Source organism: Biomphalaria glabrata, chromosome 16 (genome assembly GCF_947242115.1).
Source record: "Biomphalaria glabrata chromosome 16, xgBioGlab47.1, whole genome shotgun sequence".
Classification (NCBI taxonomy): Eukaryota; Metazoa; Mollusca; class Gastropoda; family Planorbidae; genus Biomphalaria; species Biomphalaria glabrata.
In genome coordinates, this window is record NC_074726.1 from 30,470,177 (window position 1) to 30,493,213 (window position 23,037).

General features: G+C 36.8%; 2 protein-coding genes and 1 long non-coding RNA gene across 5 annotated transcripts in view; 2 read left to right on the plus strand and 1 right to left on the minus strand.

Annotated features, from left to right (window-relative positions):
- The window catches only part of LOC106073311 (uncharacterized), a 30,999-nt gene extending 22,539 nt beyond the window's left edge, over window positions 1–8,460 (minus strand). For 2 of the 3 annotated variants that reach the window (XM_056013440.1, XM_056013437.1), the window contains exons 1-4: window positions 8,283–8,460; window positions 4,592–4,696; window positions 1,825–1,941; window positions 569–724 (exon numbers count right to left, since the gene is read on the minus strand). In XM_056013440.1, the coding sequence (XP_055869415.1) occupies window positions 569–724; window positions 1,825–1,941; window positions 4,592–4,673 (355 nt within the window). In that variant the 5' untranslated portion in view covers window positions 4,674–4,696; window positions 8,283–8,460. The remainder of the gene's footprint in view (window positions 1–568; window positions 725–1,824; window positions 1,942–4,591; window positions 4,697–8,282) is intronic. The other variant, XM_056013438.1, reaches the window with a different exon arrangement.
- Window positions 8,461–10,645: 2,185 nt separating this feature from the next.
- On the plus strand, window positions 10,646–12,928 carry LOC106057908 (sialidase-like). The gene is made up of 2 exons (XM_056013579.1): window positions 10,646–10,679; window positions 10,983–12,928. The coding sequence occupies exons 1-2, from the start codon at window positions 10,646–10,648 to the stop codon at window positions 12,926–12,928; spliced, it is 1,980 nt and encodes a 659-aa protein (XP_055869554.1).
- A 4,880-nt stretch (window positions 12,929–17,808) lies between these two features.
- LOC129923470 (uncharacterized) lies at window positions 17,809–23,012 on the plus strand. Its single transcript, XR_008775438.1, has 3 exons — window positions 17,809–21,004; window positions 21,482–21,591; window positions 22,434–23,012. It is a non-coding gene; the product is annotated as an uncharacterized LOC129923470 (long non-coding RNA).
- The last annotated feature ends 25 nt before the right edge of the window (window positions 23,013–23,037 follow it).

Genomic DNA, 23,037 nt, shown 5'->3' on the forward strand with positions numbered 1-23,037 from the left:
ATTTTCTAATTTAAAACTTGTTCTTATAAACATCTGTCCTGTTTACAAATGATTCTGTTTACCAGATGACCTTTGAACTATTTTCTTAATACTCACCACATGACCTTTGACAACTTTGTTGTATTTACATGCCCTGTTGAGGATTTGATCTTTTGACCGACTGTGCGGTGACCTATTTGTTCTATGCGCCACAATGTCCTTTGACCTATTCGCTCTATTCGCCTAATGACCTATGACCTATTCGCTCTATTCTCCTAATGACCTATGACCTATTCGCTCTATTCGCCTTATGACCTATGACCTATTCGTTCTATTTGCCTAATGATCTATTCACTTTATTCGCTTATGTCCTATGACCTATTCGTTCTGTTCGCCTAATGACCTATGACCTATTCGCTTTATTCGCCTAATGACCTAGGACCTATTCGCCTATTGACATATGACCTATTCGTTTTATCCGCCTAGTGACCTATGACCTATTCGCTCTATCCGCCTAATGACCTATGACCTATTCGCTCTATTCGCCTAATGACCTATGACCTAGCTGCTCTACTTCTCACCCACTTACTTGTCCCTTTCACTGCAAGTCTCATGAAGGTAAACGTCATAGGTCGGGCCATCCTGAAATGAGCGAAACTTTTTTTCTCCATGAAGGGAGAGCAGGTCTCAACATTCGAGTCGACCAGGTAGCTGGCGTTTGTCGTCGAGATCTTGGCTACATTCTCTGTAGATAAAACCAGAAACAGACAATTATGTCGAAACTGTTTCACTGTGCCAAAGGACTGAATACTACAGTTCTTAGATCTACAAACTAAAGCTATTCAGATTTTGTTTCGTGCATACAGATGCAATGAAATAATTTGACTTTTTAATTAACCCAGTTTTTTTTGGGGGGGAGGGGGGGGGGAGGGCGGAGTGTCTGTGAAAAAGATTGCAATGACGTCATCAAAACGTGATTCCACGTCAAAAATTTCAATGAATGAGAAAGAGTTACATGAAAAGGACTGGATATTTCTGTCGTACAGTAAGGAGCTTGACTGCGAATTTTAACACTTTGAGTTCAAAATCTTCAATAAAGAATGTTACCGTATTGGAGACATCAATTGAGGGGGGAGGGGGGAGGTAATGGTCTCCTACTTTTTCTGCGTTCTCATTTTTATGTCGAATTGTTCAGAAGTCTGGACTAATATCTGAAATCCGCAGCTGTTTTCAGATCAGGCAGCTCTCCGTGTAGTTTTTGTTCTACAGGGTTGTTCTGGGACCATTGCGAGGACATTCGTTACACAAGGCCTCAACCCTGACCTGCAACGTCACAACCTGTGGGCAGTGGAGACCAATAGATCGTTGCTACGTCGTACAGACCCCCCACCCCCTCTCTCTCTCTCTCTCCTCAAGCGAAAGGAATGTTGGCAGACAAAGCCAATAACAAATTAAAACCGAAATCTGTATTTTTAGCAAACGCGTAAACCTCACAGCATTTTAAAACATTCATTGGCACTAGAACAGCGGTTCTCAACCTTTCAAGCTCGTCGACCCCTTTTTACAATCCCCCCACTCTGCCGCGACTCCCCCCCCCCAACCGCACACACACACACAGCAATAGAGGAATAGACAAAAACAATAAACTTTTTCGATGGTCTTTGGCGACCCCTGGCAAATCGTCAATCGACCCCCCCCCCCGAAGGGGGTCGCGACCCACAGGTTGAGAACCCCTGCACTAGAACGTTGTGTGGTCAGGTCATGGTAAGCATTCCTCTTCATCTCCCAAGACATCTTGGACTAAGATCTAAATGTAGTCACACTGACCAGTCAGATGCTACTCACCGTACAGACAGTTCTCTCCGAAGTAGCCGTCATCACACGTCACATTAGGGAGGCAAGCGCCGGTGGGGTAGCACTGGTTATTTTTACAATGACACAAAAGGTTCGAATCCCTGTAAGCTATGCAAAGACAACTCCGTAGTAAGAGACATGCAATTAATAAGAACGTGGGTTGTATTTTTATTCAATATAGTCTATGTCTAAAACAGATAAGTTATATTAACGGCCATACTGAAGCTGATGCTTATTCTTAGACTGATTTATAGCAAAGGTTGTTACATTATATAGAAAATGTGTATTAGGTCACATTAAAGGTTGAGTCTCGGGGCTTATGTTTTTTGGTATATAGTTTCCTGTAACTATAGCGATTTATATCTAAGGGATGCATGTGTATGTTGTGCCCATCTAGAGTTGCTTCTTCTGTGATGTTTCTCTTTCGTGCACCATAATGGTTTGTGCGCTCTAGTTCCAAAGGACGCGCTTTGCTGATGTCATTTGCTGCTTTGCCTCTGTTGTGTTTGTGCTGATGGCGGATCTTCTGTTGGAGTTTTCTTTTGTATTTACTTCCCCAGTGTTGCGGACGCAGGCTTAGGACTCTGTTGGAGTCAAGTTTGATTGTATGGCTTGGTTCTTGCCTCCATGGCTTTAGGTTGTTGGCTGAATTGCGACACTGAGATTAAGGTGTGCTATACTATTTTGAATAAGCTGCTTGTTTGTACTTGACCTTGTAAAATACTATTTACCAAACCCGTATCCGTCATGTCATGTCACATTATTTATTCATTAAATTGTTGCAGTTACACTCTTGTTATTAACTGATATTCACGTATAGTCAGTATTTGTGTTGCATAATTATCTACGTATTAACTAATAAGCTGTCCGGGGTGTCCGGGCAAACGAGCCACGGCCAGCCAAGTTACAACCCCAGGCAGGAAGTTAATAAACACTGTTCAGGTGGGGAGCCGGGAAAGTACATCATGCCCTAATAGATAAACCCGAAAAAAAAAACCACCTGACAGTGTATATGGTCTTTTTTTTTGTGTGTTCCTATAGGTAATGGAAGTCTAGGAACTAGAAATTGTAACGGTTTCCTATACGTAACGTATAGTTGGGCTTTGGATAGAGTGCTAGTTAGATGCCCATGGTGCTTATTTTGGCCTTTCCTGCGTGATGGAATGGAAAGCTTAAACTATGCGCTATGCTCTTGTTGCCAAAGGGAGCAAAGCCATGAAAAAACATAATATAATTTAAAAACATGATTACTGCCCTTTGTCAGACTCTTCTTCCCAAATTTAGTTTGTTTGTTGTTGTTGTTTAATATTATTATACTTGTTTGTTTTTTTTCTTCTTTACCCTCTCTTTCCTCTTTCACTCTCTTGGGTATAGAGATATTATAAAATCTCTGTGGTGAAGCGTGTGGCTTCCGAAACTAGGGGTATCGGGTTCGAATCTCGATTGAATATTGGAATTTTGAATTTCGGGATTTATAGGACGTCCCGGAGTCCATCCCAACTTTGATATGTCCCTGACTTTATTTGGGGAAAGTAATGGCGGTTGGTCGTCTTGCTGGCCACATGACACCCTCGTTAACCGTTGGCCATAGAAACAGATAACCTTAAGATAACAATGTCTGAATGGGTACTTAACTAAAACGTATTTATTCTGGATGACTCGATTAGTTTTTGTCACACTCGACCTAAGAGTTTCTCAAGGGATAAGAGGTCACCTCATATACTTGAAGTGTACCAAGTTAGGCGACTGGAAATGCTTATGTATATCTTATCTTATCTTATAAAATACAGACGTTACTTCCGAAAGAGAGGATGATTACGTACTACTCGTGTACCTTTAATAACACGTAGATTTTATATTATAAACGTAACAACTATAATAAGCGATATATCCAAACGTTAGATTATAAATAATATATGCAGTAACTATAATGAGCGATATATCAAAACACCATTTAAAAAATATATTGAAACTATTGATGGTTTACATTAAATGAATGAAAGAAACATATTGTTTAATTATCTTCATATTTTACTATCTTTATTAGTATCGCCGTGTCTGATTACATCGCGTGTACCTTTAATAACACGTAGATTTTAAATCACAAACACAGCAACTGTAATAAGCGATATATCCAAATATCATTTTTAAAAATGTATGGAAACTATTGATGGTTTACATTAAATGAATAAAAGAAACATATTGTTTAATTATCTTCATATTTTACTATTTTAATTAGTAGCGCGGTGTCTGATTACATTGCTAAGTAAGCCAAATCGATTTGTTGACGCTGTCAGTATGACAAAAAAAACAAAACAACAGTTTTTAAAGTTGGTTCCTAAAGTTCAAAGCAGGATGTTTCATTGTCTTTATTCCAATTCCATTCTCATTTTTATGTCTTCCTCTGATTCCACCTGGACTGATTCGTATTCGATTCCTTTCCGTCTGATTCAATTTTCATTCCTTTATGGCTGTATCTGATTTATCCATATTCGAATCCTCACTGAAGGATTCGAATTCGTTTTTTTGTATCATTGTTGTTTTTCTTGTTTTTTTCTGATATCTTTTATTCTCGTCTGCTGGTTAAAATGAATGTGACCTCCCTATAGTTACTTCCTCCTTCTTCGTCGTCTTGGTTTGAGATCGGGGGGGGGGTGGGGGGGTAGGGGGGTTGTTTAGGGATCAGATTCAAAATAATTTAAATTTGGTCTCAGGAATTACTCTGCCGTTTTCATTTCTAACGATAAACAAAGCTTACCAAGGGAAGTAAGCAAGCAGCATAACAACAATACAAGCACTGAGTGACTTTCTTTGCTTATCCTGTTCTTGCTCTCTTTCATTTGAATGGTTTATTCATCATAACCTAGACCAAATCAAGAACTATTTATCAGTAATTGATATGCAGGTAAATTTAATACAAATAATATGCCACGAAACTAAATTCAAAATTAAAATTTAAACATTAACATGTGTAAGTCTATTACGCTTAACTGACTAGGCCATACTGTCGATACCACTACAATGCCTATTCCACTAAACCAAATAGCTGATACCACTACAAAGTCTATTCCACTAAACCAAACAGCTGATGTCACTACAAAGTCTATTCCACTAAACCAAACAGCTGATGTCACTACAAAGTCTATTCTACTAAACCAAACAGCTGATACCACTACAAAGTCTATTCCACTAAACCAAACAGCTGATACCACTACAAAGTCTATTCCACTAAACCAAACAGCTGATACCACTACAAAGTCTATTCCACTAAACCAAACAGCTGATACCACTACAAAGTCTATTCCACTAAACCAAACAGCTGACACCACTACAATATTCCACTTCGTCCATCATGATTTTCCTGCTTATTTAGGAATGAGAAACAGATTGAACTATAAATGAAACAAATGTTCTTTTATATATATATATATATATATATAACATATAAATATATATTTCTTCAGTTCTTGATAAATGTATAGGTCAGATAAAACTATGGCTTGGATCCCTCACCTATTTTGGGGCTCCAAAAATGTGTCTGTTTATCGCTTTCTATTGGAGCTCCTACCCATCCCCTGCTTTTGCCCCCTTAAACCATAATACAAAGAAGAATAAATACGATTATCTGCATGGCGTTGATCAATAAACAGAAGCTTTAGATGAACCATTGAGAGGTTTACGTTAGGCCAGTGATTCTCAAACTAGTGACGGCATCGAAAATTTACGCTCGCACCGCCACTCTAATAGCAATCAAGAGAGTCTGTGCAAGCGCTATTAACTCCTCCTGGCAGGCTGGAGCCCCGATACCAATGGTTTTATTGTATTTTGAGCTTAAGAGATCTATTATTCTATCATCTTCAAAAGTATTATTATTCCAAGTGAGACCAGATTTGATTTGATTTGATTTTGATTTTAGGCACATCGGCACAATTTAAGCCATGTCGTGCCTGCAGTCCCTTAAGGACTACTCTCTCTCTCTCTCTACATAACAAGGGCTAAATTCTATACAGTTAAATTATAGCGAAGGTCTAATAATAGTTAAATTAATAAAGAATGGGGCGGGCCGATAGTGGAGTGTGAGATACATTCAAGACAGTAGAGTAGGGACGCATGTAATCGGCCTGATCAGATTATCCTCGTGTTCGGCATGACGTCAAATAGCGGGCCTGTTTTTTTCACGCAAATGACGTCAACAGAAAATTACGTCAAAGTGGAGAAATTAGACCATTTATGACTAGCATTGGTGAAGACACTAAAAATGGATTTATAACCAATTTTGTCCTAGGATATTTTTTTTAAGTCTTCGAGCTCCCTTGTTCGTTTATTCCTGACGTATAGTTTAAATTTACACAGGTGACTCACTAGTCACTTTGCGGATATTTGTGACTACTGTAAGCTGCAGAGTTCGGAATGGGATTATTCTATAAGGGGTCAAGTTAAAGAAACAGGAAAACCAGTGACTTGGCAGAATTTAAGTCATTGGTTAATATGCATGACTAAATGCATGACGCGTAGGACGTAATCATCTTCTTTTTTGAAGTAACGTCTGTATTATATAAGATAAGATAAAATAAGTAGATCTCTCTCCTGTTTTTTGTTTGTTTGACATGTTTCAGATGTTAATTCAGAGTTGAAGATAATTACTTCCTAGTCCAAACCTCCCGCAGGACGACGGGGGATGGGAGCGGGCAGGATTTGAACCCCGGGACCATCGATAAATCGGAACAACAGTCCAGCGCACAAACCGCACGACCAGGCAGCCAGCCTGTTCCTTGACCATTGTCGTAAGAACTCTGGGACAGTTCGAGTATCCCAATACGTTCACTCTGTCTGGTTCTTACTCTTATCAGAACACCCAGGGCCGGTCTTAGGCCACTGCAGCCTATGCGGTCGCAGTGGGCCCCGCGCTTTCATAGGCCCCGCGCTAATTCAAGGTGTAATTATTAAAATGCAAAATATATACGAAAAACTCCTGGAAATCTCCTGAATTTATTAAAATCTCCTGAAAACTCTTTAAAATCTCCAGAAAAATAGACAAAATTGTCATTTGTGGGTGTCATTAATTGCGGAAAACGCGGAAAATGCGTGATAAAAGGAAAAAAGGCATTGTCAGCTTTCATTTAATAATCGGGCGAATTTATACCTTAATCGGAAGTTCCAATACTTTATTTACTTTTATAGTCACTAGCATATAAATATGCCATTGGTTACAAGGTTCGTAAAGTACAGATCGCAATTTTTAACCTAGTGAAGTCGATTTTTTTTTCTTATACAAAATCTTAATTTTCACTTATTATCCTTATTCCCACACAGACTAGGCCCCGCGCAATCAGTTTCGCATAGGGCCCCGCAATTGCTAGGACCGGCCCTGAGAACACCTATGGACCGTTGGACGACCCTAGATCTGGAATTAATTGATAAACATTGAAGTGAAATCAACCGAGGCGAGAGACAGATAAGTCGACCAAAATGTATATCATGATAGAAGAATAAATGTCACCAAGTGAAAGGCCGGTCCAGGCCATGTTTTCTATGGACGACCTTAGATCTAAAATCACTTGTTAAACATTCAAGTGAAACCAACTTTAACCAACCGAGGCGGGAGAAAGATAAGTCGTCCTGTTGTGACACGGTTACTATGTGTGGTCAACCGTGACACACGGTCAAGTGTTGGGTGTCGGAGAGTTAGGGGACTTGCGGGAAGTGACGAGTAGATTGAAAACAAGAAGGAAGCCATCTAGTGGAGTTGATTATCTGTAGATAATGTTAGCCTTGTAAATATGTTATGTTTGAATGCTTCACAATAAAAGGCAGTTTATACTTAAAAGAACTTGTTTCTTCACACGTCCAAAATGTAGACTAATTTACATAAACCGGAGGCTAATATCAAAAGCTCGAGGAGCCTTCCATCAGCTGAAGAACACCTGGGGATCTAAGGAAATAAGCACAACCACCAAAATCAGGCTCTTTAACACCATTGTTAAACCACTACTACTTTATGGAGCAAAGACCTGGAGAACCACCATTACCACCATGGAAAAAATCCAAGTATTCATCAATACCTGCCTGAGGAGGATACTTATGATCCGCTGGCCAGACAAGATCTCGAATGAGGAACTGTTGCAAAGAACAAAACAGCAGCCTATTGAAGTAGATATCTTTCAAAGACGCTGGAGATGGATAGGTCACACCCTTCGCAAGCCTGCATACAACAGAACAAGGCAAGCCCTAATCTGGAACCCCCAAGGAAAGAGAAAGAGGGGACGGCACAAAAATACATGGCGCCGTGATTTGGAAGCAGATGCCAAGCAGATGGGCAAGACGTGGGAACAGTTGGAGAGATTTGCCCAGAACCGAGATGCCTGGAGGAAGCTGGTTGGTGGCCTATGCCTCCAGAAGGGACCTCAGGCAGAGATATCAAAACGAAACATCTAACTGACCTAACTCACCTGTACACAGACGGAAAGGATGACTCAGACGATATGTAGTTCTCATCAGGGGCGACCATCATACTGTACAACATATGAACATAAGAAGCCAACATACCTACCTGGTAACAAATACAGATTTAAATCTACAACAATTGTAAAATGAAAGAGACTCTAGTGTAATAAAATAAATTGTTGCGAAATCTTGCACGGATGTTGCGACATCGTTCAGTGCACACACAAAAATGTTTTGTTCTGTATAAGTGCGCAATCTCACTAGCACAGACATGTATAAGAAATCAAATCTTGTTAATTAACTCTTTGTCTCCTAACTGACGATACCAACGTTGATTCCATCAGAATGTGGTAAATAATTACGGAGAGAAAGAGTTAAGGGTGAATTTTTCTAGTGAAATAGTTTCCTACTCCGACTATGCGGTCTATACGGCAGATAATGTAAAGGTCATCTGTTTCTGTGGTCCACGATTAACGAGGGCGTCACCTGGCCAGCCAGACTGACAGAGAAGATAAAAAAAAAAAAAGCTTTAACTTTCTGACCAACGACCAACCGCCTTTTCCCCTACGAATGTCAGGTACCCATTACAGCTGGGTGCCCTAAAGACCCAGCAATTGAAATCCCAGTCTTCACCAGGATTCGAACCCGGGACTTCCGGTTCGGAAGCCAAGCGCTATACCACTCAAAGATTTCTAATTCGGGATTTTAAGGAGTCGGCTAGCTGTAATGAGTATGCCTCACTAATAGGCAAAAAAACAACAACAAAAAGATGGATTGTTCCACTGTTTATCTGATAACATCGTGACCTTTTTGTTATATAATTGGTTGGGCATCTGAACCACTGCTGCGTAGACCACTGGTCAAAAAGGTTAACTTGACCTTTTTTTAACGCATTTTTAAAGTGATATTTGATAGAATCAGTGCCAAGATCAACGCCACGTCTATATTTTGTCTTAACGGCAAGATGGCTGCCTATCGTACGAATGCGCACTGAAGTGTCGTTTGGTGTTGTCTCAATGGCCCCGGGTTCAAACCCTTCCTGCTCCCATCCCACGTCGTCCTGCGGGAGGCTTGGACAAGGAAGTAGATTATCTTTAACTCTGAAGGAATGTCCTGTAAAACATTTTACAAACAGCAGCGATACGTCTTAGACAAGGGCTACAAAAAAATCATACAAAGCATTAGGATTTATTAAAAGAAATTTCTATAAATCAAATAAGAACATAAAACTAAAATGTTATTTAACCTTGGTTAGGCCAATAATAGAATATGATTCCTCTGTTTGGGACCCCTCAACTCAAGAAAACATTAAGAAACTGGAACAGACACAAAATAGAGCAGTGAGATTCATAACAAACGAATATTCACATTTGACTAGAGTAACACCTTTAGTAAAATCATTAAATTTAGAAAGCCTTCAGGACAGAAGACTCAAAAGTAAAGTAGCAATTATACATAAAACACTGAACCATAATCTTCAAATACAAAAACAAAATTTAATAAAATACTCAGAAAGACACAAAGATAAAGGCACATTCCTCGTCCCATATGCTAGGACAAATTTGTACAAATACTCCTTCTTCCCTAGTGCTATTAGAGCATGGAATGGGTTGCCTGAGCTGGCCAGGAAAACCAGTGACTTGTGACTTGTAAAATGCATGACGCGTAGGACGTAATCATCTTTTTTTTTGAAGTAACGTCTGTATTTTATAAGATAAGATAAGATAAGATGTTTTTTTTCCCAAAGCCATGCCCCCCCCCTAGTCCATGTTTTGACCTATGACCCCAGCGCTTCGTTGAATTGCGGGCAGTTTTATTGAATGACTTTTAAATGAAACTTGCCGTCTTGCTGCTCCTACCTGTGACGATTACTATTTTGTGTGCCTAGTTTGTGACGATTTTATATTTATGATTGAATTTACAATACAACGCGTATTTTTTCCTTTGTGTACATAGAATGGCAGAACGGCATGCCGGGGACATATAAAATGACCAAAATATACTGAACCTTCTAAACTTCTTTTTTTCTTTCTTGAAATAAACCCCTTCAAAACATTAATTCAATAATTCATAATACGGTATTAGTTGATATATAGAGTTTCCCACACCTACTGAAATAATAACTCCACAACGTAACAGACTAAGACTATGAAATAATAACTCCACAACGTAACAGACTAAGACTAAGTCTAAGACTGCTTTATTGATCCTTATGAAAATTGGTTGTGATTACAAGGACTCTTTTCTCATATAACGACAACACAGCACTTAAATATACTGAAACTACGGAACAACTTGATCTGTTCTGTCTTCTAGAACTTAAACTTTACTTCCACTAATAATTAACTTGAGAGATATAAAGTACGCAATGACTTATGACGACTTGAGGATCCACAACTACTGTAGGACCTGCAACTGTACAATCATAAACATAAAATCGTCACATATAGGTCACATGCCTCGTTACAACGTCGAGCGATTAAACCTTCTCCTCTAGTTATAAACGTTAAATTTAATGAATTGAAAACCTGCTTCCCTTTATTTAGGGTTCTTAAAATGTAAAAAGGGGGCGTGGACAAAGAGCATGGATACAGTCAGCATATGATGAAGGGAAAAAGTTCGGATCTCAGTTATAAAGAAGAAGGAAATATTTTATGTAAATATCAATAACACCTGTAATACCAACAACACCTGCAACAATTTAGACACATGCAACACCAATTACACCTGCAACACCTATAACAACTATAACACCTGCATCATCATAAAAACACAAAACACCCGCAACACATTTAACACCAAAAAAACATACAATACCTATACACATTTAGCACCTGCAATACATGTAACTCCGACAAATCTTACAATACCTGCAACACAAATAGCACCCGCAACACCTATAGCACATGCAACACCTATAGCACCTGCAACACATATAGCACCTGCAACACCTATAGCACATGCAACACCTATAGCACCTGCAACACCTATAGCACCTGCAACACCTATAGCACCTGCAACACCTATAGCACCTGCAACACCTATAGCACCTGCAACAACTATAGCACCTGCTACACGTATAGCACCTGCAACACATATAGCACCTGCAACACGTATAGCACCTACAACACATATAGCACCTAAAACACTTATAGCACCTGCAACACATATAGCACATGCAACACATAAAGCACCTGCAACACCTATAGCACCTACAACACCTATAGCACCTGCAACACATATAGCACCTGCAACACCCATAGCACCTGCAACACATATAGCACCTGCAACACCTATAGCACCTACAACACCTATAGCACCTGCAACACCCATAGCACCTGCAACACCTATAGAACCTGCAACACATATAGCACCTGCAGCACCTATAGCACCTGCAACACATATAGCAACTGCAACACCTATAGCACCTGCAACACATAAAGCACCTGCAACACCTATATCACCTGCAACACCTATAGCACCTGCAACACATATAGCACCTGCAACACATATAGCACCTGCAACACATATAGCACCTGCAACACATATAGCACTTGCAACACATATAGCACCTGCAACACATAAAGCACCTGCAACACCTATAGCACCTGCAACACGTATAGCACCTGCAACACATATAGCACCTGCAACACCTATGGCACCTGCAACACATATGGCACCTGCAACACATATAGCACCTGCAACACATATAGCACCTGCAACACATATAGCACCTGCAACACATATAGCACCTGCAACACGTATAGAACCTGCAACACATATAGCACCTGCAACACATATAGCACCTGCAACACATATAGCACCTGTAACACATATAGCACCTGCAACACATATAACACCTACAACACATATAGCATCTGCAACACATATAGCACCTACAAAACATATAGCACCTGCAACACATATAGCACCTACAAAACATACAACACCTACAAAACCTACAAAACATACAACACCTACAACACCTACAAAACATACAACACCTGTAATACCTACAAAACATACAACACCTACAACACCTACAAAACATACAACACCTACAACACCTCCAAAACATACAACACCTACAACACCTACAAAACATACAACACCTACAACACCTACAAAACATACAACACCTACAACACCTACAAAACATACAACACCTATAACACCTACAAAACATACAACACCTGTAATACCTACAAAACATACAACACCTACAACACCTCCAAAACATACAACACCTACAACACCTACAAAACATACAACACCTACAACACCTACAAAACATACAACACCTACAACACCTACAAAACATACAACACCTATAACACCTACAAAACATACAACACCTGTAATACCTACAAAACATACAACACCTACAACACCTCCAAAACATACAACACCTACAACACCTCCAAAACATACAACACCTACAACACCTACAAAACATACAACACCTACAACACCTACAAAACATACAACACCTACAACACCTACAAAACATACAACACCTACAACACCTACAAAACATACAACACCTACAAAACATACAACACCTACAACACCTACAAAACATACAACACCTACAACACCTACAAAACATACAACACCTGCAACACCTACAAAACAGAGATGTGGGAACTGAACCAACCTCCTAGTAACAGTGTGAAGAGGAGAGGAATGACAGCGAGCTTAGAGAGAGAGAGATACAGAAAGAGTGACAGAGTGGTGAGAGCCACAGAGAGATGAGAGCGAGAGACAGAGAGAGAAAAAACAGAGAGGTTAAGATAAGCTTGAACGCTGTGCGCTGCGAGTCCATCTCGACTGACCAGTGGAGACCGCGTTTGAAATAGAATCGAGTCTCGTCTTGTCATAGTTTCAGTGAACTTAACCCATGCAAAGAGTTTCAAAGGACTAGACTGTGGATTTAGTAGACTATGCTGTTACCCATTAATTCAGTGAATGTAATAAAGATTCTAGTAGTCTTAATGCACTAGATTGTCAATAGTTTCAGTAGACTTGGATTTTAGTTTATAGTTTTAACGTACTATGCTTGATCTATAACTTTGGTAAACTATAAAGTGTCCTATAAATTAAGTGTACTATGCTGTGACCTATAAACTTAAGTGTACTATGCTGCGACCTATAACTTTAGTGAATTAAGCTGTAACCTATAACTTTGGTAGATTATGCTGTGACCTATAACTTAAGTTGACTATGGTTGTGAAATATATCTTCAGTGTACTAAGCTTTGACCTATTATATCAATGAAACCTGAAAAAAAATATTTTAAATCTACCTTAGGGTGGTTAGATTGGAATGTACTATGTACTCACATTTAATGGATTATACTGAAGCCTTCAGCGGATTTTACTGAGACCTTAACAAACAGTGGACTATACTTAGTCTTCAAAAAAACTGTGGACTATACTAAGGCCTCAAGATACAGTGAACTATACTAAGGCCTCAAGATACAGTGAACTAAACAGAGGCCTCAGGGTTCTCAGGATGTCTACTATCCAGGTAATGTATTATGAAGATATGTAATAAAGTAAACAATTATGGCTGCATGGTCATGTGATATGTGCTGAGCACTATCGTTCTTTAAGATAAGATAAGATAAGATAAGATAATTTTTATTGGCCTAATTAAATGGAAATTCCGTTTGACTACAATTGACAAATTCAAACTACTGTAACAATAACATCTGTTGATGGTCTATTTTGTTGATGAGTATATATATGTTAATGGTGCATGCGAGTCCATATGACACAACAACAGAATGAATCAAGAATATACTTAATAACGCAGGCTGATAACTTCAACAATTTAATAAACAATAAAAAGGGCACAGTCCTCTGTCGTCGCTAGCCTAGCGTCGTCCTCTTAGGCGTCTTGTCCGTTATTCTTCTTGTTCCTAATCCTACTCTGTTCTTACTCGTCACATTACTTAGGAAAAACCCGATTCACATCAACTTCTACGCATCTTGTGTCATTACACAATATAGATGCAAATACGAACAACATTCACACACGAAACACATACACACTCACAACAAGCGCTTTGTGAATTTGACTTTTACATACTTCTTGAAGACGAGTCTAGATAGTCCCGAATCTAAGCCGCCATCGTTCAGTGGGAGATTTGGTCAAGAATGTAATAATGATCAAAACTTAAGGGACATACCAAATATATAAAACAAGCGAAGCGATATTTTATTATAGTAAAGATTATTATTGTTATAGATACTGCTTCTAATATATTCTAAACCTAACAGAACACTTAAACAATTTAGAATTTATCCGAGACTTTTGTTTACACATATCAAACTTTTTTTTTTTTTATTTCACAAGAACTTGTTTCCAATACATTAACAACATTCTAAAAACGTACATTTCACTTGATACTTTTATCATATAAGAATATTTCTTTTTTTATTCAAAGAGATAAAACCATTTTTTTATCACTAATTTTTGCAAAGTCGAAACATTTCCATAGTCGGTCATAATTGCTACGAAACAAACATTCCCAAAGTGGTCTATAAAGACAACCAGGAATCTACGAAGACTCCCTAGAGGTCTACGAAAGAAAAAAAATAAATTGGTGGTCTATAAAAATGTTTACTGGGGTCTATGATAATGGATTTCATTTAAGCAGGTTGTGACTTTAATTTTTACATACAATTAATGTAATTAATTCCTACACCTTTTACCCTTTTCTAATGCTTTAAATATTTATCCTGCTATTCAAATGAAAAATTTTATTTAATTTCACAACTTATTTAAATAGCTTAATTTAGTCTACAGGTAACTAATGTTTAACATAAAGAAATGAAGACTGTACAGCAATGAGTATTTAAAATTAGGATTCATTCCTTCCCATAGACATAAATAAATATAGACTGGCCGAAGGAAGTAACTTCATGTAACTTGAAAACATGTAAATCTATTGTATTCGGATTTCCGAATCATGAAAAATTGCATGATCTTCATTCTTAGAGATTAAACAAAACTACACTGCCTCCTTATTTACAATATAAATAGGTGTGTGGCTGAAATATATATATGAATACGTAACTTTTATACTGCTCATAAATGCTGTATAATAAAGTACACAAAATTGCAAGTCACAAATTTTCGTTTCATAAAACTCTTTAATCGGCTAGTCTATATTTATTTATGTCTATGTTCCTTCCTAAAAAGCTATGTTAAAAAAACGAACTCATATTTCATATTTTCAACTCAATCCAGCACCATCTTGTTTAAAGTAGGTTTCTTGTTATATGTGGTCTTTATACGCATTTTTTGTTTTTGTTTTATAAGATGCATGTCAATTAGAGGTCCGATGAGAAAGTTAGAGAAGCTTATAAGAAGATTTTTTTTTGTCTGCATCTAGTTGCAATTGGAGAATTACGCACCGTAACAATCATGCATCACAGTTCTGATGACTAGTATAAAATAAATCAACAATTTTACCACGCACATGTCCACCAAGTTTAAAACACAATTACCTAATTTATATTGCATTTTGTTCGAAATCTTTTAATTAATGCTTGGTTGTCTTTATCAAAATATATTATTATCTTCAAGTCGGTCGCGTTCCAATCGCGTCATACTTCCTTTATTGTTTATTTCCTGTTCCTTTTGTTATTGTTGTGCATTCATTCAAAGAATGTCTTATCCGACGTTTTTGATTGAAAAAAAGGACTTAGAGGGTGGTCTTGTCCACCCGAAGGGTACTCTCCTGTTGTAACTATCTGGCAATAACGCCATGAAATCTTCTATTGGGAGCCTTTTAGAGGCTCTCAAGTTGTCAGCTGCTGAAGTAACAGCATTATATAGGTTCGAAAACCCTTATACATGGTTTTTGGTACCAACAACTGTGAAAGTAAGAGACAGACTTGTTGGTAAGTCTTTCGGTAGTGAGACTTCCTTCAAGGTTGAGATCTTCCCAATAGAGGAAGAAAGGCTGAAAATTACCCTACATTGGGTATCGCCTTCAATTGCAAAAACCAAGATCGTTGAAATCATAGAAACATTTGCAGAGCAAGGATCCAAGGTGGAGGTGACGAAAATAGGTGCTTCGGACAAGTGGGTTTCCTTCATCAAAGCAAAAAAAGATGCACCCATCCCACACTACATCCAGCTACGGTATGAAGGGGACCCAAAAATTTATAAAGTTCTAGTCACCATACCAGGTCGTAGGCAACAATGCTTACATTGTGGACTGGACCAGCATTGGTCAAATCAGTGCCCCACCCGAAAGGCCGGCCCGGCTCGAACTGTGCCTCCCAAGGAGAAACCAGGCCCTCTGAGCTATTCACAGGCGGTCAAAGAAGGTAATCCCAAGGAGAAGGAAATCGAAAAATGGTTGCAGAAGGATGGCTTCACGATAGTAGAGAAGGGAAAAAAAGGAGTCTTCAAAGTGTCGCCAAAGAAGATATCTAAAGTGTCGGATGTCGCGGCTTCATCTATGATGGCGGATGCAGCTACTTCATCGGTTGTTGCCAGTACACCAGAGATAGCTGTTGATGCGGAGGTTGAAACCCCCCAGAGTGGCGAAGACTTCAAACTAAAAAAGCGGTTCCGCTCTAAAGAGCATGTTAGGTCCGCTCCTGTGTCTCCGACAAAATTGAAAAGGAAGAGATGCTTATCTGTCTCCTCGTGTGAGGATCTTTTCGCGAGCCCGCGTATTATAAGAGAAGTTGTAAGCCCTCCTAACAAGAGTCTTGATGTTAGTGCATTGGACATTCCTGAGACTCCACCCACATTGGTTATAGATGAGGGGGGAACACCCATAATTAACCACTAGAACTGGTTAAATTTACTTTTACACCCAGTCATGACAGACATTACAATCTTATCATTAAATATACGTAGTCTTAGAAACAAGCAAAAATACATTGTTCACCTATCCAGAAAATACAGGCCAGACTTCATTTTCATTCAAGAAACAAATATAGACACACATTATAAATCACGCAAATACACATCCGACATAGGGCTGAAAGAGGGCTGGTTTAGCCTAGGTAACGAGTGTAGAGGGGTAGCTATTTTTCTAGTCTCAGATAGGTTTAAAGTAGTGCATGCATTTAATGACACCAGGGGAAGAATAGTAATCATTAGAGTAGAATCAGGAAATCAAACATTTACACTTGCAAACATCTACGCACCAGCAAAGAGCGCGGAAAAACAGGATTTTTATGAAAATTTAATCGATATACTAAACAATAATTATAGAGAGGATACGCTTATCATAGGGGGGGATTTCAATTACATAACTTCTGCATTAGATAAACAGACTACTTTGGCAGTGGGCCCTCCCTCTCGTAAAACCTTTCCGAATCTTAATTTCTTAGAGGAGATAGAGAGGAATTTTAATTTAGTTGATGCTTACAGGACACTAGAACCTATGGGTCGTGACACCACCATGGTGCATAGGTCATACCCCGTCTCGACGCGCTTAGATCATAGACTATATATTACATGGACTGCCAACACTAAGGAAACTAAGCAAAAGTTCCATTCACCGAGGCGTCCTTGGTTGCGTGGTAAATTGACTTCCGGTAGAATTTGTTACTATATAAAGAAACTATTCCCGAAGATTTTTACCATCAAATCATAAATGGAAACTTAATTGTCATATACGATGTTACAGAGGTAAGTGTGCACAAATCAATTTGTGACTTAGATCTATGACTATAAAGCTTTGTAACTGATTTTCTTAGCCAATATAGATAATTAGCCAAGCCTGTATTTCGTGTATTCTTGTTTACGACATTAATTGTCTGCTAATTGGTGCTGCCAGTTTGGATTATTTGTTTTTCTTTTTTTTTTCATCACATTTGATAATTATTATCATTATTTTTACAATGTATATTTTAAATGTGATAAGCGATTTACTGAAAGAGTCAATACATTTCTGAGAGTGTCATTGATTAATTTTTTATATAATGGGTGATATAGGCCTAAGTTAAGTCTGTGAATGAGTCAGTCTAAATAAAATAACAACATAGTGAGTCAATAAGCCTACAATCTTACATCTTTACCAACTTTTGTTCAGATCTACAAATATTTTTTTTATTCAATTTGATTTTAATTTCAAGATAATGTGCATTTTTATCTATAGTAATGGAAAATCAACCATAAAAAAAAATCAACGATGTATGTATGACTAACTGAAAAATCTGCATAAAAATTTCGGCCTTCAAGTTTTTAGTGTTTTTTTTTTTAACTAACTAGAATCCCAAATAACATCCAATTCTTCTAAAAGCTATAAAAAGATCTGATATTGTTTCGAATATATTCGCCCAATAAAATTTTAGAATCATTAGGCTCTACTTCACTAGAAAGTGATTGTACACATAAACATGTAGACTTTCACCCAGATGTAGTGACCTATGGCTATAAACTTTATCTACAAATACGAACTTACACACAACACACTACTACACTACTATATATATATATATATATATATATATATATATATATATATATATATATATATATAATAGAACACTAAACACTATTTATGTAAATGCCCATTTTTAAGTTTGTAAAATAATAATTTGTTTTTATAAAAAATCTGGCTATGCCTATAGTACTCTTAACAAAATTATGACTAAAAATATTATGAACGTCGAGTCTCTAGATTCATCATCTTTGTGTGTCTGATAAACCCAGAGAATGAAGATATAGAATCTATATAGGCCCCCTATTATATAGAATCTAGCTCTAGTTGACTCTAGACTAGATCTAGGATAATTTCAAGTCTAGATGTTCAGCTTCATCTTACCTTGATCATGATGCAGATGATTAATTTTAATCTGACTTCCTGACTTGTTAACTTAAACTTCGTCTTACTTAGCCCTTAGGCGCCTTAGCCTTAGCTTCTTCATATAATCTATATGTGAATCATGAATGGAAGTGCTTGGCTCACAGTGTCACAGATCGTTCTTTAAACTATTTGAAGATCTACTTTATCTTTACTAACGACTCTAATCTATATCTAGTTTATATCTATATTTTATATGATAATAATAGACCTGCCTAGACTCTTATACTTATAATAAAGACAAAGTTATAAGATCTAGAATCTGTATCTAGATCTATTCCCTTTTGTGATTTATACACTGATTATACACTACAGATTTAATGTTTCTGATGAGCAATACTACTATCTACAGCCATGCCCATTAACATAGGCCCTACTCATGTACTAGATCTAGCTCTTTTGATCACAACTCATATCTTGCCTAGATATAAACAACTGTACTAGATTGGACTAGACATTCTAATCGGTTCTATTTTCGTTTTTCATTATTCTCACATATTCTAGTAGGCAATAGGTACCAAATTGTGCTATTTATTCACTGTAGATCTAAATCTTAACTTTTCTCTTAACTACCAAAGAAGTACACAAAGGATGTTGAATGGTACCCAAAGGGCTCTAATTGCTACCATTATCTTATCTTCTTATCTTATATAATACAGACGTTACTTCAAAAAAGAAGATGATTACGTCCTACGCGTCATGCATTTAGTCATGCATATTAACCAATGACTTAAATTCTGCCAAGTCACTGGTTTTCCTGGCTAGCTCAGGCAACCCATTCCATGCTCTAATAGCACTAGGGAAGAAGGAACATTTGTACAAATTTGTCCTAGCATATGGGACGAGGAATGTGCCTTTATCTTTGTGTCTTTCAGAGTATTTTATTAAATTTTGTTTTTGTATTTGAAGATTATGGTTCAGTGTTTTATGTATGATTGCTACTTTACTTTTGAGCCTTCTGTCCTGAAGGCTTTCTAAATTTAGTGATTTTACTAAAGGTGTTACTCTAGTCAAGTGTGAATATTCGTTTGTTATGAATCGCACTGCTCTATTTTGTGTCTGTTCTAGTTTCTTAATGTTTTCTTGAGTTGAGGGGTCCCAAACAGAGGATGCATATTCTATTATTGGCCTAACCAAGGTTAAATAACATTTTAGTTTTATGTTCTTATTTGATTTATAGAAATTTCTTTTAATAAATCCTAATGCTTTGTTTGATTTTTTTGTAGTTTCATCAATATGTGGATTCCATGACAGTTTTTCATTTATTATAACACCTAGGTATTTTGCGTTTTTAGTCTGTGTTACTGGTTTGCCATGAATAAGATAAGTGGAATTAATTTGTTTTAGTTTTTTTGTTACTCTTAACAACTGACATTTTTCTGGGTGGAAAGACATGCTCCAATTTGATTCCCATTTCTGTAATTCATCTAATTCTCTTTGTAAAATATCTGTGTCTTGTGTTGTTTTTATTGTTCTATATATTATGCAATCGTCTGCAAATAATCTGACTTTTGTTCCTGAAGTAATGCAATTTGGTAAATCATTTATGTAAATTAAAAATAGTAGTGGACCCAAGACTGTTCCTTGAGGTACACCTGAGTTTACTGTTATCGGTGTTGATTTAGAGCCATTTATTATTACAGTTTGTTCTCTCCCTATCAGAAAGTCTTTAATCCACTGATGCAGTGGACCATTAATGCCGAAATATTTTAATTTTTTAAGCAAACTATGATGGTGAACTTTGTCAAAAGCCTTAGAAAAATCTAGTAAGATAGCATTCAATGTGTGGAATCAAGTATTTACCCAGATACTGCCACAATATGCTCTTATTGTTTTCAAAGGAGTTTTCACACAGTGCCAGAAGCTGTATAAATACATTTAACAGTAAGTTTTTAAGTAATTAATCATTTATTTTTAAACGTTATGTAAGTCTATTTTAATTGTAAGAATCCATGTGCTATTTTATTTAAAGCTAACTTATAGGTGAATATTTACACAATATTGTTGTTATGTTGTAAATAAAACATATTATATTCCCTCCAGCCTGTGCAGGGTATTTCTAAAGTGATAATTTTCTCATGCAGGCCAATACCACTCTTTTGTTATCTAAGGTGTTTTCCTTCAAATTATACTTTCTTGCATAAGAATTAAATATATTATGCAACAATTCTCAATTAGAAGTACAGATTAACCAGTTATCTTGGTGGAAAAGGATGTCAGATGAGTTGAGAAAATGCTTAAAGAAAGTCTTTACATAATTCTTTGAACTAAGTCACTATAAATATTTTGGAGATTTTTAAAATTTAATTAGAATTTTATTATTGCTCACATTAAAAGCAATTGTTCTTTTCTTTTCCGCAGATGTATATTTCAAGAAGAAATGATGCTTTTTTATTTCTAAGAGTTTATCAATAGGATGAATGCCACAAAACTCACTTGTTATGCCAGAAACTCTTCCTACGAAACTTCCAGTAAGTAAAAAAAAAAGTAAAGTTTCCCTTTCAGACCTTGTGATCGATAGGGCAGATGATGTAAAGATCATCTGTTTCTGACCATTCTGTTGCCTACTGTTAACGAGGGTGTCATGTGGCCAGCACAGTGACCAACCGCCATTACTTTCCCCAACTAATGTCAGGTACCCATTAGAGCTGAGTGGACTCAGACTCAAATTAAAAATTCCAGTCTTCACCAGGATTTGAACCCCGGTCCCCGGTTCGGAAGCCAAGCGCTTTACCGCTAAGCCACCAGGCCTCCTTCCAGTAAGTAGGGCAGCTTAAAATTTAATACTTTTATCTTAGTGCAAAAAGAATAAAAGCTGTCTTCAAATTCTCCCTTTAAATTTGCAAAGATATGTTTATAATTTAATGTCAAAAAATTATGTTTCAAACACTCAGTACAATATTCAATGACTCTCTTTATTTGGGTTACCTCAGCATGCTTGTGCAGAAAATTTCCTGAATTTTTTAAAAAATCTGTTCCCTTCACTTTCAAGTGCATTTAATCATTCATTAAATTTTCATAATATTACTGAATATAATGTCAAAGATTAAATATTGTTATTATTATACTATTCCTTTTTTTTGTAATATTTTAGTTTCATAATATGTTCCCATAGCATTTTTTGTGTAAAACCTCTAATATACTTTACTATACTCCTAATATACTTTTTAAGGAACTGTTTTGTTAGATGTTTTCAGAATTGATTTTATCCGTAAAGGACTTGAACATATGGAAGTTTGGTACTATATGAAACTAAGATTGAATTGGTGACTTGTTATGAATTTAATGTATGTTGTTTCTATTCCATCAACAGTACTAGAATTTGTCCAGTGCCTGTGTTGAAGTAGAATGTGCTCCATAATACCTACTAGGAGCTTGCTGATAGCTGGAAGTTCATGAATACTATGTTGTCCTTGATTTGATGATTCTGAAAACTACCATTTCTGAAGACTTGAGCATTATTTCTATAAGAAAGTGAAGATAATATTGTTCTTACTAATATTATTGACTTATTAAAATAGAAAGCACATCATTACCAATATTCACTTGTCAATAAATGTTAGCATTATTCAATTTTTAGTTACATGTTCAAACTATTAAATTTTATTATTTAAATTATAGCAACTTTCTCTTTCAGTCCAGCTTAAGATACATTCCTGTAAAAAGTCTATAATAATAAGTTAATGTCAATGTAGTATTGTTCAGACACAAGTTTAATCATCTATACTTCACAAAAAAAAAGTGTTTGAATGGTTTTCATTTGTTTGTACATCAAATATGTATTAATATAATTATCATTTTTAGATGAAACATTAAATACTGAAGATGACCATTTCAATTTCTGATGTAGGCCTATTCTCATTTCATGAAATAAACAGAATATTATCTGAAATTTCATCCCTTCATGGTAACTGTAA

Excerpts from the sequence above, each read along its gene's own strand:
- LOC106057908 (XM_056013579.1), top strand. The coding sequence starts at position 10,646 with ATGACTTATGACGACTTGAGGATCCACAACTACT. Across the intron at positions 10,680-10,982 it reads CTTGAGGATCCACAACTACT|ACACATGCAACACCAATTAC; the intron begins GTAGGACCTGCA and ends GCAACAATTTAG.